This window comes from Diplotaxodon limnothrissa, linkage group LG13 (assembly GCF_057381915.1).
Source record: "Diplotaxodon limnothrissa isolate DT_005_m linkage group LG13, D_limnothrissa_male_GT1.1, whole genome shotgun sequence".
Taxonomy (NCBI): domain Eukaryota; kingdom Metazoa; phylum Chordata; class Actinopteri; order Cichliformes; family Cichlidae; genus Diplotaxodon; species Diplotaxodon limnothrissa.
Window position 1 is genome coordinate 24260311 of NC_140608.1, and position 13433 is coordinate 24273743.

At 41.7% G+C, this 13433-nt stretch overlaps 1 protein-coding gene across 1 annotated transcript; it reads right to left on the reverse strand.

Annotated features, from left to right (window-relative positions):
- Window positions 1–4980: 4980 nt before the first annotated feature.
- LOC146620342 (placenta-specific protein 9-like) lies at window positions 4981–12911 on the reverse strand. Its single transcript, XM_085369561.1, has 3 exons — window positions 12644–12911; window positions 5469–5560; window positions 4981–5130 (listed from the first exon to the last, which is right to left on the reverse strand). Exons 1-3 carry the CDS (start codon window positions 12705–12707, stop codon window positions 4981–4983), a joined length of 306 nt encoding a protein of 101 aa, XP_085225687.1. The 5' UTR covers window positions 12708–12911.
- Window positions 12912–13433: the final 522 nt, after the last annotated feature.

The window sequence follows — 13433 nt, forward strand, 5'->3', positions numbered from 1 at the left end:
CGCCACATCGCCTCACAGTGACGATGGCAGCTCTCTCTGGCGGCTGCGGTGTTTGTGCCATGCCAACAGATACCTTCTCACCTCTCTCTCATGTCATAGCCTACAGCGGAGAAAAATGACAGCGGGGCAACTTGGCGCACAGCAGCAGCTCCCATAACGGTTCCCCTCATTTACACCCCCCGCCCCCCATAGCATCTTTTTGGTAAGGCATGAATGAAGCGGAATCCCAGAGAGTCCCTGCCTATTGTACCTACCGCCCTAGAGTAAGCTCCAACTTCTATGCAATGTTACAGTATAGCATGACAAAATAATAAGGTATCACTTACTAGGAGGTGTCGTTCCATAAGCAGAGAGCCACACGAGCATGATGACATCCCGAGCAATAGCAGTCTACGGCTTTTTGAATAAGGTTAGTGGTTTTGGTGGAGGTGCCTCCCTTTATTATCCCTGTTCCAGATCCGATGGGGGACGACTGAATTATTCATCACACGAAGGCACTCGGTTTATTTTATTGCCTGTGTCTTCAGTTCACTCTTCCCCCCCTTTCATGTGATGTGTGCCCTAATTTGGAACATTTTTTTCCTCCTGGAGCGCCTTCCTCTTGTTGCAACACCTTCCTGTGATACATTTCCAGTAAGTGTTGATGGCTGTCTGCAGTCAGCAAAGACAGTGTGACTGGTTTCATGTTATAAACCTGTTTAAAGTTGTGCCTGTCGATGATGATCGGTATTTGTTAATCACACCGTAGCCATGGATGCGTTATAGGGCAGATTTTCCTCTTTTAAGTCTTAACCAGCTAGCTGTTTTTTCTTTTTTCCCCTTCAGGCCTTTTTAGGAGGAGAAGGTACTGAAGTTAAAATCAGTCCAGCAATCAGAATGAAAAGTTGTGCTTGTCACTGTGTCCAAAATGCTTACGAAGATTTAGTATTTTAGCCCTGCACCAAGCTCTGACCCAAAGAGGGTTCTGAAACTCAGCTCACTGCCAACAATGGCATCCTTTACACATCTATAAGAAAGCTCTGTTTGCTTTACTAGACTTCATCATCTTGTTAAGTGCTTAGTTTAGGATAAAGATCATCTCCCTGTAGAGGTTGGTTTGGGGTAGCTGTGCCCTGTCGGTACATCAAACTGCACAGATGAGCTACTCTTTGATTGTCGTAGTGAGAGTGGTACATTTTAGGGTGGCGCCGTTAATCTCAGTCTGAGAATATGTAGCAAAAGACCACCTTAAAAACCTGAAGGCCTAACAAATTGAAAAACCGTGTAAATAGCATACAGTGTAGGTAATTAAACTGACCACAGTTTTATGTGGGACTGCTAACTCGACGTGTAAACTTAAGGAAGAGCTGTGTGAAGCTTCACACCACTTCATCCCGCTCTTCTTTCCAAGTGTGCAGGCACAACTTGTAGGCAATATATGCCAAAGCTTTTCTACCATTTGCAACCATTTCTAAGGAACTTTGAGTGTGTGAATGTATGTCTCTTTATCCCTCTGATAACATAAAGTCAGTTATTTCTGCAAGTGAAGACATCGTAATTTATACAATCATAACGTGATGATGTGCAAACTGTCTATTTCAGGTAATGCATCTTGGGAAATACACCTGTTTGCTGTCTTGATGCAGCATTTCCACCAGTAAAGCTGTTTACCCCGGCAGCTTTGACTGACCTTTGGGGGTTGGAGCCACAATTTAATGTTGCACTCAGTTAATTTTGTGCCATTGCCTGCTGTAATGTTAATTGTGAGGTGCAGACAGAACAGTGTTGGCCTAAGTGCATCTCTGCACTCCCACTCTGCTCGGTCAACGAATGGTCTAGCCTCCACAGTGTAATTAGAGGACATGAGTGAAATATCACATGAACAGGTAAAACAGTATTAGCTACAATATTTGCTTCACTCTTTATTTACTTTTGCCTAAACAGCCAACAGAAACAGTTAATGCCCAGCTATTAACCAACTTGATGACTGAAGCTTTTGTATTTTAAAAAAAATTTGTTCTTGTGGCCAACAGGGGGATTAATTTAGGCCCAGTGGCTTTCCGGGGAAGATCGATACTCATGTCTTTGTTTTAAATAAAGAGCTAGAGTCAGGTAGTGATTAGCCTAGCTTAACATAAAGAGTAGCCACAGGGCAAAACACCTTACCAAAACCTGTAAAAGCTTAGAAGTTAACATTTGTCTTGTGTGATTAATTCTTATATAAATATTAATGTAGTGTTAATGTGCTCTGCTGGTTAAACAGCTAGATGTAGTGAATGAGTGGTCCTTAAAGGATGGATAAAACGTTCAACATGTAGCTACACCACTAACTGGGCTGCTGAACCACCAATGGTTTGATTTCGGGCTGATGGTCATGTGACAGGCAAGAGTTGGGATTTTGCTGGCAGGGCAGCTCTAGCTTTGTAACGTCTTTCTGTTTTTAAAGCTACAAATAAGAACTTGATAAATTCTGTGTTAATGTTCTTTCAGTGTTATAATGTGAGAGTTGCCTAGTAACAGATTGTTCTAACATAATTATGAAAAAAAGCCAAACTCTGATACATTTTATTCAAGTAATGTCACTTGATAGTAAAGTGTTACCAGTTGACATGTTTCAAATGGAAACTTGAATATCAATCTAACATGAAATATAAAGCACACAGAGCTCCGTATAGTCTACTGTAATAATACATAGCTTATTAATTCAGGTGTGGGCTTCTTCACTATTAGTCTCATATGACAGATCGATGTGTTAGCCTAGCTCACAATGAATATTTTTTCTAGGAGCTGAGTCGTTTTACTCACATGCAGTTTCGCACATGCAGGGTTGAAAAATATTTACAGTGTTCACAGTAACTCTGATATGATGTGAACATAGCATTAACCTCTATCAAAAGAGACAAAAGACAGTATCATATTTGGCTTATGACATGTTAGCTCTTAGCTAGCTTGCTAACATTCGACGCTAGGATACGGAGACTTGTGATTACAGCTTCTTCACACCAGCCTTTTTAATATGAAATACCAGGTAAACATGTTCTACAAATGACATTAATAAACGTTCTGTTATTTTAACTTTGAAAAGCTTTAATTAATGTGATAAGTTGACCTATGTTTATTTAGCATTTTATGTCAAAATGGCTGCTGTGTAGTCACCATAGCTAATTTTAAGCTAACCTAATAGCTGATACTTTCAAAACGCAGGCTGACTGCTTGATAAAGTTTTTTTTTTTTTAATAAAATGGATCTATTATTAAGCGCTTGTTGAATTTTTAAACCTCCAATAAAACTCAGACAAGTAGGAAGTTGATAAAATGACGTAACTTCTACTGTTAAGCTAGGCTAACAGTTCCCCAGCTCTAGCTGTACAGTTGACGCTCAAACGTGACAGATGCTTTGACCTTGTTCCCAAAGGGAAAGCAAATAGGTGTGTTTCCCAAAAGTAAGCTGTTTCTTTAAAACACTACATTATGATTAGATTAAGAAGCTTTCTTAAAGAGACATGAAATGTTATCTTCCAAGTCTGCCAAAACATGTGAGAAATTGAATAGTCTTGAGCCCTGTGCTTTTATTTTTGCATGTACCTTTACAGTATAAGCCTGTTTTTTGCCAAAGCCTGGAGCTTGAGCCCTACCGGCTGATTTGTGCATGCACAAGCTTTTGGTAATAGCATACCTCGACGCTCACCTGATTATCGACACAGTCCAAAATCAGAGTATAACCGGCCTGCGTGACTGTTTACTTTAAGCTGTACAAATTGTATAATCCCAGTGTTACATGGACGGCATGATATTTTAGATGATATGCAGTACCTTTTTGACATCCTGTAGGTTGTCTTAATGCTTTGTTCCAAGTATACAGGCTCGTACCCTCATGGTGAGTGGAATGAGGTCAGCAGCTGTGTGTCTGTTGTGGATTAAGTGTTGCATTGTTGTCTCTGCAGCAGAAGATGAAGATTTGAAACTGGGGCATGTTTTCACTTCACCTCAATACAGAAATTGCTGCATTAAAAAAGAAAAAGAAAAAAAAAACAAAACAAAACTGATTGTCTCCATTTGTGGTTATTTCTCAGACTCTGTCGGCACAGCATCAGACTCACCGTAGGCCTGAGGAGTGTGTGGAACAATGTGTTAATTATGTAAATGGAAAATATTTGATTTTAACAGTTAATTTAGGCGTAACTTTTCTCAAAGTTACACCAAACTAATCTAGGCTTTCGTTCCTTGATATCAGTGATCATTCCTACTTGGATCGTGCGTGCAAACCCTCCCGACATATTTCTTCATGTATTAATGTTCTGTGTTTTAAAACAAGCCATCATGCTATATAGTTTGACCAGCAGCAGCATGTCTCAACCATTTTCTCACCGACTCTTTTGAGATTCTGTAGGTGTCTTAAGTCTGTGGTTACAGTTTGAAACTCAGTGCCCCGTCGAGAAAAGAAATCAAGAAGAAAAATGTGATCCATGCCACTTGTTTCCTCCCTTATGATCCTACTTTGCATAATGTTCTTGTGCTGCAGGATTTTTACAGGGAATCAGTAAAAGGCCTTGTTGCTGAAACGGAAACTGCTCCGTGTGTTCAGAAAACATGCTGCTTCAATCGCTTTGATAATGAAAATAAATCTCCTTCCAATAATTTGGCGTGTGTGTCATTTTTACCCAAATGCAGCTTTAATGGCAAAGTTTGTTTGCAGACAGTAGGGGGCAGTGAAGAGCAGGGGCATGTACTGGGTGAACAGAGGCGTCCCTGGTGAACTGATCTCTAAATAGCAGCGTACAGTGAAGAGGAATCTAGGACTGACTAGAATAGAGACAAGGCTGTCACAGGATTTGTAAGTATACATAATGCAGAGGCTTGGCTTTGTTCAAAACAATTCCTCTTTTTTTTTCTTTTTTTTGTATGATACAAACTTCATATGGAAAAATATAGAATAAATGCATAGACAGTTTCTCTTTAACAAGAAAATTCAAAGTCCACCCTATATGGATGTCTGCTTGGCTCAGGACTGGCTTCTCTCTACTGGATCTTCAAGGATGTCCACAGCCGTCTTTCCCACATTGTCCATCAGGTGGCGCCACTTTGGGGCCTCAATGGCATCCAGAAGAGCAGCCAGCTCAACCTCCAACTTTTCAACTGTGTCCTCCACTTGCTGCAGGAAGCGTGAGACATGCGTGGTTGACAAGTAAATAATACATTAATAAGTTGTAGTATGAATAATAGAATCATCACTGATGAATCTGAATGAATAAAACAGTTTCCCAAAACAGCTGGTAATGCAAGGTAAGGTCTGAGTAGGACTGGGGTTTGCTGGATGAGATGATGTAGAGATCTGGAGTAGATCACTAGTGTATTAATAATGTTATGAAAAAGGAAATGTTGAGGAATATTGGGCATTCATTCTGTCAAAACCAAGGAGGGAGGGACTTCCAAACCCTGATGGTTTCAAACCACTGAGGCCTAAATGTGAGGTTAGATTAGAAACTACACCTTCTCCACTACATCCAGGCGGTGGTGAAGATTCGTGTGCTCCTGACAGGCGCTTGAACGCGCTGCTTGAGGCAGAAGGTGGGGCTCAGGACCTGAAAACACATTAGATGTATACTCAGTGTTACAGATGCACAGTATAAGCAAACAAGATATAATAATGAATCATGAAAGGTACTTAATAATATGCTGTTTTTAACACCGTATGAGAGACGAGAATAAGGAGATGAATTTATTCCTGTGAGCTTAACAAAACTTTAGTCACACACTACAGGAACTAGCCAGCTGATTAGGAGAGCTGAACTAAAAGACGGATCACTCATCTGTTTTATATCAGCTCAGAGTTGTGTAATCCTAGGCTCACTGTGTTCACGCAGGATTGGAGGTAAATTAGAACAATGCAACTGCATGCAAAGATAATGCAAAAGCAGGCATGTTTTTACGGGACATGCAGCTGCTGGTCACAGTTTAATTATGCACGGGAAGCACATCATTTAAACATGGCAGTGTCTTAGCAGTGCATAGCCATAAGATGTGAAATCTGCCATTTACCTACAACTCTGGGCTTAATAGGGCTGTTATCCCCCCAAAGCATGAATACATTTAAAAAATAGAGCAAGCCTCAAATAATAACCACATGGGTGTGGTTCAAACTGAATATTCTTGCCAACATACTGTAGCTTTACGAAGAATAATGTACAAACTCTTGCCTCTTGTTTCTAACATCATTGTAACCACTAAATAAGAAATAAAGGCACTTCCTGTCAACATTGCTCATATCTATGAGTCCAAAGTGTTTTTTATACACAATATTTGGCAACCTAAAACCCTTTGTTGGCAAACCGTGTGGAGTTTACCACATCATGGGAAATGTTAACAGTCTGATGAAAATCTTGATGGGTCTTGATAATCATTCAGAAATAAAACAAAATCCAATTAAATCCAGTTCGTTCCTGCTTTATGAGATAATAGCCGTACTTGACGGGTGGGTAAACAGAGTTCGTATCTTGTGGCCATGCATTACTAAGATGTTGCCACAGTGCCTTATTAACTTGTGGTCAGGACTTCATTATCACATTCTCATGTATTACTGACTCGTGGTGAAGCAAAATTTTGTGGCTACCCACTAATATTTCTTCCATCCATGCCACCAAAAAGGCTCTGGATTTGTTAGCTTGAGTGGCAGCTCGGGGCTTTGTCAAACTGTTTCAAAAACCGAGAGAGAAGAGGAGTTAAAAGACAACAAGACTGGAGGGAAATATGAGAAGAAGAAGAGTTCATGGTGAGGTGAATTAGTCTAAGGACAAAAAACACTCCCAAACTGGCGTCTGTGCTAGCTAGCTTGCATCTATCATCATCTCTACATTTGTCTCACTGAGTGTTTGAGGATGAAAATGTATTTCCTGCTCTGTCTGAGAGGTTTTAGAGGAGCTTGTGGCTGATTTTGTTCCCTTCAGACAAAGCCAGTTTAATTATTTCTTATGTTTTCCACTATTTCTGTCAAGCTAAGCTAAACAATTGACTGTAGTTTGAAGTTTTCTTACTACAATGATCGTACCATATGAATGTATATGCATCTACAGTCACGAAAGTCAACAGAGTTTTGTTTGACTAAACACTTAAAAACATGGTGACCAATTAGAACTGAAGTCCTTATATATCATAGACATACAGCGTAACAAACGATAATAATTCTTTCTAGCCAAGCTGAAGACAAACAGGACTTAAACCCTACGCCAAGTACTCCTAAAACTATGTGAAACCTTTCGTTTTTAATTTTTTGTGTTGTCTCTGTGCCGTTAACATTCATATTATAGAGAATATTAATATATTTCAAATATAAATGAATTATTCTGAAGGTTAAATAATCAGCCTGCAGATAAAACCTTCAGATTGCCTGCAAACATGTGAATCCAGTAAGATACCATGTGTACTTTAAATGCGATTTTAAGTTATTGATGGGTGCTGTGTCCCTAAGCCCCTTGAATGTGTCTTTTAAATCTATATGTTAAATGCGTGCAGCGTTTGGCCATGCAAACACAACGGTACTCCATGTAAACAAGCTCAAGAATTACACTTTGGGTTTAGTTTGTCTTTAAAACTGAAAAGGTTTCTGTGCAGATTGACTTTATCTTGCAAAGAAAACAAATATCAAAGTTTATATTATTGTTACATGTCCTTATAAAGAAACAAGTCTTTGCCATCTGATGTACATCTTTAATGTAGAGCTGAAAACTAACCAGAGGAAATGTGCTTTTAGCTTATGTTGCTTATCTGCTCGTTTCCAAATGCAATGCTCCTTTTAACAGTTTATATTTTCTTGAATTATGTGACTCTTTAGTTAAACAGCAGCCGATTGATCAGGCCTACTTGAAGGCCACAGTTAGTATGCTGAGGAGACAGCCGTGATGCTTGGTGTTAATTCGCTTCAGCAGGCCAGAGAGGGCCACATGCATTGTCCCAGGCATTTCCCTTCTCACACTTAAGTTTCCAATTATCTGTTTCTCTTTGAAGCCCGGGTATTTGGGGGACGCTTCCGTTCACTTGCAGCTCTCTGCTTCTTTTTTTAACGTCTTCTTATCGGCGACAGGCCAAGCTCCCCTTGATAGTATTTATTCTTTATAAAGTAAAGTGACTGTCTCATCCACTGGCTGAATGCTTGCAGCTGTGAAGTCACTCTCATTTAGAAACAACGAAACACTTGGTGTGAATGTAGACGGCTAAGGCTTGACAGCATGTTATTGAGAATTAGTGATCTTTATGAAGTGTTTGGCTGACCCTGACCCCTAACTAAGTATTGTAGTTAGGGGTCAATTAGTCATTTTTTCTTTTGTGGCCAACACACAAAGAGTTGTACTCCCTTGTTCAGCTGTACCTGAACATCAAGCTGCCCTGATTTTACCACAGCCTCTCATGGAAACATTTTTACAAGCACCATTATGGTGTCCAGCGAGTGCCAAGTTCAGTACATGCAGGAATCGGGCCAAGAAAGAGCGATGGATGATGGAAGGTACATTAAATTCATCAGGCTTCCCAGCAAGCGGACTAAGCAGATGTCTGCCTCGGTGTGTGCTCCGCAGTGGGGGTTTTGTTGCACTCACTCTTGTGTATGAGGACTTGGCAAAGCTCGCTGCTTTGATTTGACAGTGACAGATGAATTATGAAAAGTCTGCAAAAGACATGAAGTTTTCCTACACTGGATCTACACTAAAGAGCCAGATGTGAATTTATCAAAGTGGCGGTTCTCGCTGTTGCATCTCACAACAACCACAATCTTTTGTTGTAGTGAATGTGCTGCTGGTTTCAAAATCAAAAACAACAGGGGGAAGAAAGGGGGATCTGGTTGGGAGTGAGGGGGGCTGAAATCCCTCCAAACCACAACTGCGCTTCCATCTAAGTGTCAGCGTGTACACAGCGCAGCCTGCTCTTTTAGAGTAAAACTTGCAACGGGGAGCTACATGCTGAAGTTTGTGATGTATGTGGCGCCCACTGAGTCTGCCTTTTTTTGCAGATGCAATAAAAAGGGTCGGATGCGAAATCGCCAGCTTGTGTTAACAAACGGCAAGAAGGCATTTGTTCCTGTTTATGTTGGCATGTGCTTTCAGGCCATCTCGCTGAAGACTGTTTTTCCTCTTTCAGAGCTCTTCCAAGAGGTTAAGAAATGCACATGCACACGTAAACACACATCAAGAAAACACACCACAGGAAAAGCAAACACAGATATGACGATCTAACACAGCTGCAGCTGAGGACAAAGGTCAACTACCTGGTGTGTGTGTTGAGCGTGTTTGTATGTGATGCTTTGCATGGCTCTCTATAGGAGAGCAGGAGTTCAGCTGAGTGTAAAATTGAAAAGTCAATACAGGTCAGAGCTCACTGTTTAACTGACAGCCACATTACTTTTAAAGTTTAAGCTACAAGTCAGCTGACATTTCAGACCTTTCCTCCTTACTCCACACTGCTGACATCCAAACTGACACTTTGGTTGGGTAACTTTACCTTCTCCTTTCAGTTTAAAACCTTCTGCAGTACTGGTCTGTTGTAGTAAAGAGAGAGCTGAGCATAAAAGCACAGTTGGTGATTTACCAGTGGACCCATATTTCTACTTCTACCCATGGTCACGAGCTTCTGGCAATGACAGAAGGAATGAAATTACTTCCCCTGGGGTGGTGGTACTCTCAAATAGATATAGAGTGAGAAGCTTGGACACTTGGAAAGGGTTCAGAGTAAAACAGCCTCCTGGAAGCCTCCTAGAAGCAGAAGCAGGAGAGAATACATCTCTCGGCTGGCTTGGTCTTGGTATCCCACCGGAAGAGCTGGAGGAGGTAGCTGGGAAGCGGGAGGTCATCCCTGCTTACACGTGAATTATACTTCTGCGTCAGATCTACTTTGTACCTAACACCAGAACCAGAACCCCATTTTAACAGCCTTCTATGTAACCTGACATGAACCTCCTGAGAAGTATAACTACACGCCAGGTCGATGCATACCACAATGACTTGAATGGTGTGGAAGGTTGGTGATACAAGATTTCAGTTACTGCATAAATTAGGACAGAGATTTCCTGTAGAGGTTTACAGCACCCGTCTCACTAAAAAAGCCCTTTGCATAGCGGCTGATCCCACGCACCCAATGCAAAGCTTCTTCAAGCTGCTGCCGTCGGGGAGGAGACTGCGGAGTCTCCAGGCCAGGACCAGCAGGCTGAAGGACAGCTTCATCCATCAGGCTGTCAGGAAGCTTAACTCCCTCCCGATTCTGCCCCCTCTCCCCTCTCTCCTCCACGGTCTCACTGAACTCTGTCACACACACACAAACACACACACTCTCTGACTCACTCACTGGCCTGCACCAGTTACCAGTCACTTTGTGGAGCATTGGACTGCCATTACCTCATAAGACTTTGTTGTTACACTTTCTCTTACCGTACATTACTAAATCTCCATTTGCACTATTTGCCTATTTGCACTACTCTGCCTGGTTTACACTCAATGTCACTTACCCATTATATTGTATATTGTATAGCTTTCTTGTTATATGTAAAATTGTATTTATTTAAATTTTTACTTTTTAATTATTTTACTTGCATTTTTAATCACTTTTATATTTAAATATATTTAAATGTTCATTTGCTATTTATCTAGGGATTGAGAGTAACGCAATTTCTATTCTCTGTATGTCCTGTACATGTGGCAGAATCGACAAATAAAGTTGACTTTGACTTTGAAATCAAGCTATGGATGGATGGATGGATGGATGGATGGGTGGGTGGATGGATGGATGGATGGATGGATGGATGGATGGATGGATGGATGAATGGCTGATGCATGGATGATGGATAGAAGGATGGCTGCTAGATGGATGGATGGATGGATGGATGGATGGGTAGAAGGATGGATGGATGGATGGATGGATGGATGGATGGATGAATGGCTGATGCATGGATGATGGATAGAAGGATGGCTGCTAGATGGATGGATGGATGGATGGATGGATGGATGGATGGATGGATGGATGGATGGATGGATGGCTGATGCATGGATGATGGATAGAAGGATGGCTGCTAGATGGATGGATGGATGGATGGATGGATGGTTGGCTTGATGGATGGATGGCTGCTGGATGGATGGATGGATGGATGGATGGATGGATGGATGGATGGATGGATGGATGGCTGCTGGATGGATGGCTGCTGGATGGATGGATGGATGGTTGGTTGGCTTGATGGATGGATGGTTGGCTTGATGCATGGATGGCTGCTGGATGGATGGATGGATGGATGGATGGCTGATGCATGGATGATGGATAGAAGGATGGCTGCTAGATGGATGGATGGATGGATGGATGGTTGGCTTGATGGATGGATGGCTGCTGGATGGATGGATGGCTGCTGGATGGATGGATGGATGGATGGATGGATGGATGGATGGATGGTTGGCTTGATGGATGGATGGTTGGCTTGATGCATGGATGGCTGCTGGATGGATGGATGGATGGATGGATGGTTGGCTTGATGGATGGTTGGCTTGATGCATGGATGGCTGCTGGATGGATGGATGGATGGATGGATGAATGGATGGATGGATGGCTGATGCATGGATGATGGATAGAAGGATGGCTGCTAGATGGATGGATGGATGGTTGGCTTGATGGATGGATGATGGATGGATGGCTGGTTCGGTGGCATGCAGTGACTCCAGTTTAGTTGACACATCAGTCAGCTGAATGCTACTTTCAGCTGACTGTGAAATAACTAAAGACAGCACTAGCCGTGCTTTGCTTGAATATAATCAGCTGATTGCACTTGACTTCACTTTTCACTGACACTTCCATTCTTTCATATAAAAACAAACGAACTTGAACTATTTTCAGCGTGTTAAGTTCATCAGAAAAGCCATCTGGTTTCTGTGCGTACAAGTCAACTGTCACGTCCACTGCTTTTGCCTCTTGCTCTGTGACAGTTCAACTGTTTTCACTACTTTTTCTTTTTGTAGCATTTACATCTTTTCTTTTTAATATAACTATTGTATGACCCAATTATCTTTTCATACTTAGTGTGTGAAATAAAAACGAAGTTTTTAGATGACATCAACTGTGGTCTGTGTGTTTGTGTGTGTTCACTCTGTTTGCTTCCTGCAGTTGGCCATTCTTGTAGTATGAAGTCAGTGTAATTCACACTCTGAGGCTGTCACACACAGATTTGGCTCTGAGGGATTGTCCCACATATTTCTGAATTTCCATTAGATTTCGGTGACACTGGAACACGCAGAGCTCAGAAATGCTGGTTTGAAGCGGCAGATGAACACGATACATGAAGTGATCGTTTGAGAAATACTCGCAACGTATTCGCTCAAGTGTAGCCAGAGCTGCAGTTAAATTAGTAACAGATGTGCTGGCAAAATCCCGAACACACTCAAACATGCATGATGTCAGTTTGGCGCTCATGTGAGCACGCACACACAAACACACACACACAGACGCACACACATCTGTAAACCTCTAAAGTCCATTGCACTGTGCTACAAACATGTAGTAGGATGGAGATGATCGGATGTATCTCCACTAAGCTGATCCATAAATCAGTTTTAGCAAATCAAAACGCTGATCTCTGTTCTGTGTTCTCTGACTCTTCCTGTTTGACCTGTGACCCCCACCTCCACCACGATACACACCGCACTTACCTGCTGCGGCATAGCCAATCAGGAGGAGGAGGAGTCCAATCGAGGAGCCGGAGGGGCAGCTCATGATGAAGACAGAAACCTGGCGTGCAGCTGGTGGCAAAGAGTGAGGAGTGTGAGAGAAAAGAAACAAAGAAGTGAGAGCCCCGAAATCTCTTTTAACTCAAAATTAGGATAAAAACCCAAAGATTTCTGCTTCCATAAAGCTCTTCCCTTCTCCCTCTCTGCCCCGTGTTCGGTCCTTTGCTTTCTAATCCTTCCCTCCCTGACTTGGTTGAGCTCACTTTCCTAATGAAAACATTAGAAGCGGGACAAAAAGTTCAGATTCTGGGAAGGGGCGGGAGAGATGTCTGGGGAGGGGACTCCTCTTTTTCAGCTGCACACTGGCAAGCCTTTAAACAAGGTTGTATTTAGTTTTGAGTTACCTGCATTCATCCTAAAAAAAGTACCTGTGGTGGCTTGTTGTTTTTGTTTATATGGAAGATAGCAAACTAGCCACTTTATTAGGTACAGATGAGGACAAAATTATTAGACCCCCCCCCCCCCCCCCACCAAATTTTCCCAACTGCTGTTTTAAGAGAACAAGGGACTTTCAACACAGTATTTCTAAGCATTCGAGTTTTCTTTAGAAAGCATAAATGATTTCTTTTTGCACAAATATCAGAATCATTTCAGAAAAACACCCAAAACTTCAGGAAAGGTTTGAGCTGTAAGATAAGAAAGCACCAAAATAAAAAACAGTTTAGGCTTAATAAAAGAATTGGTGATGCCCAGAAAGCAGGAGATAGACACA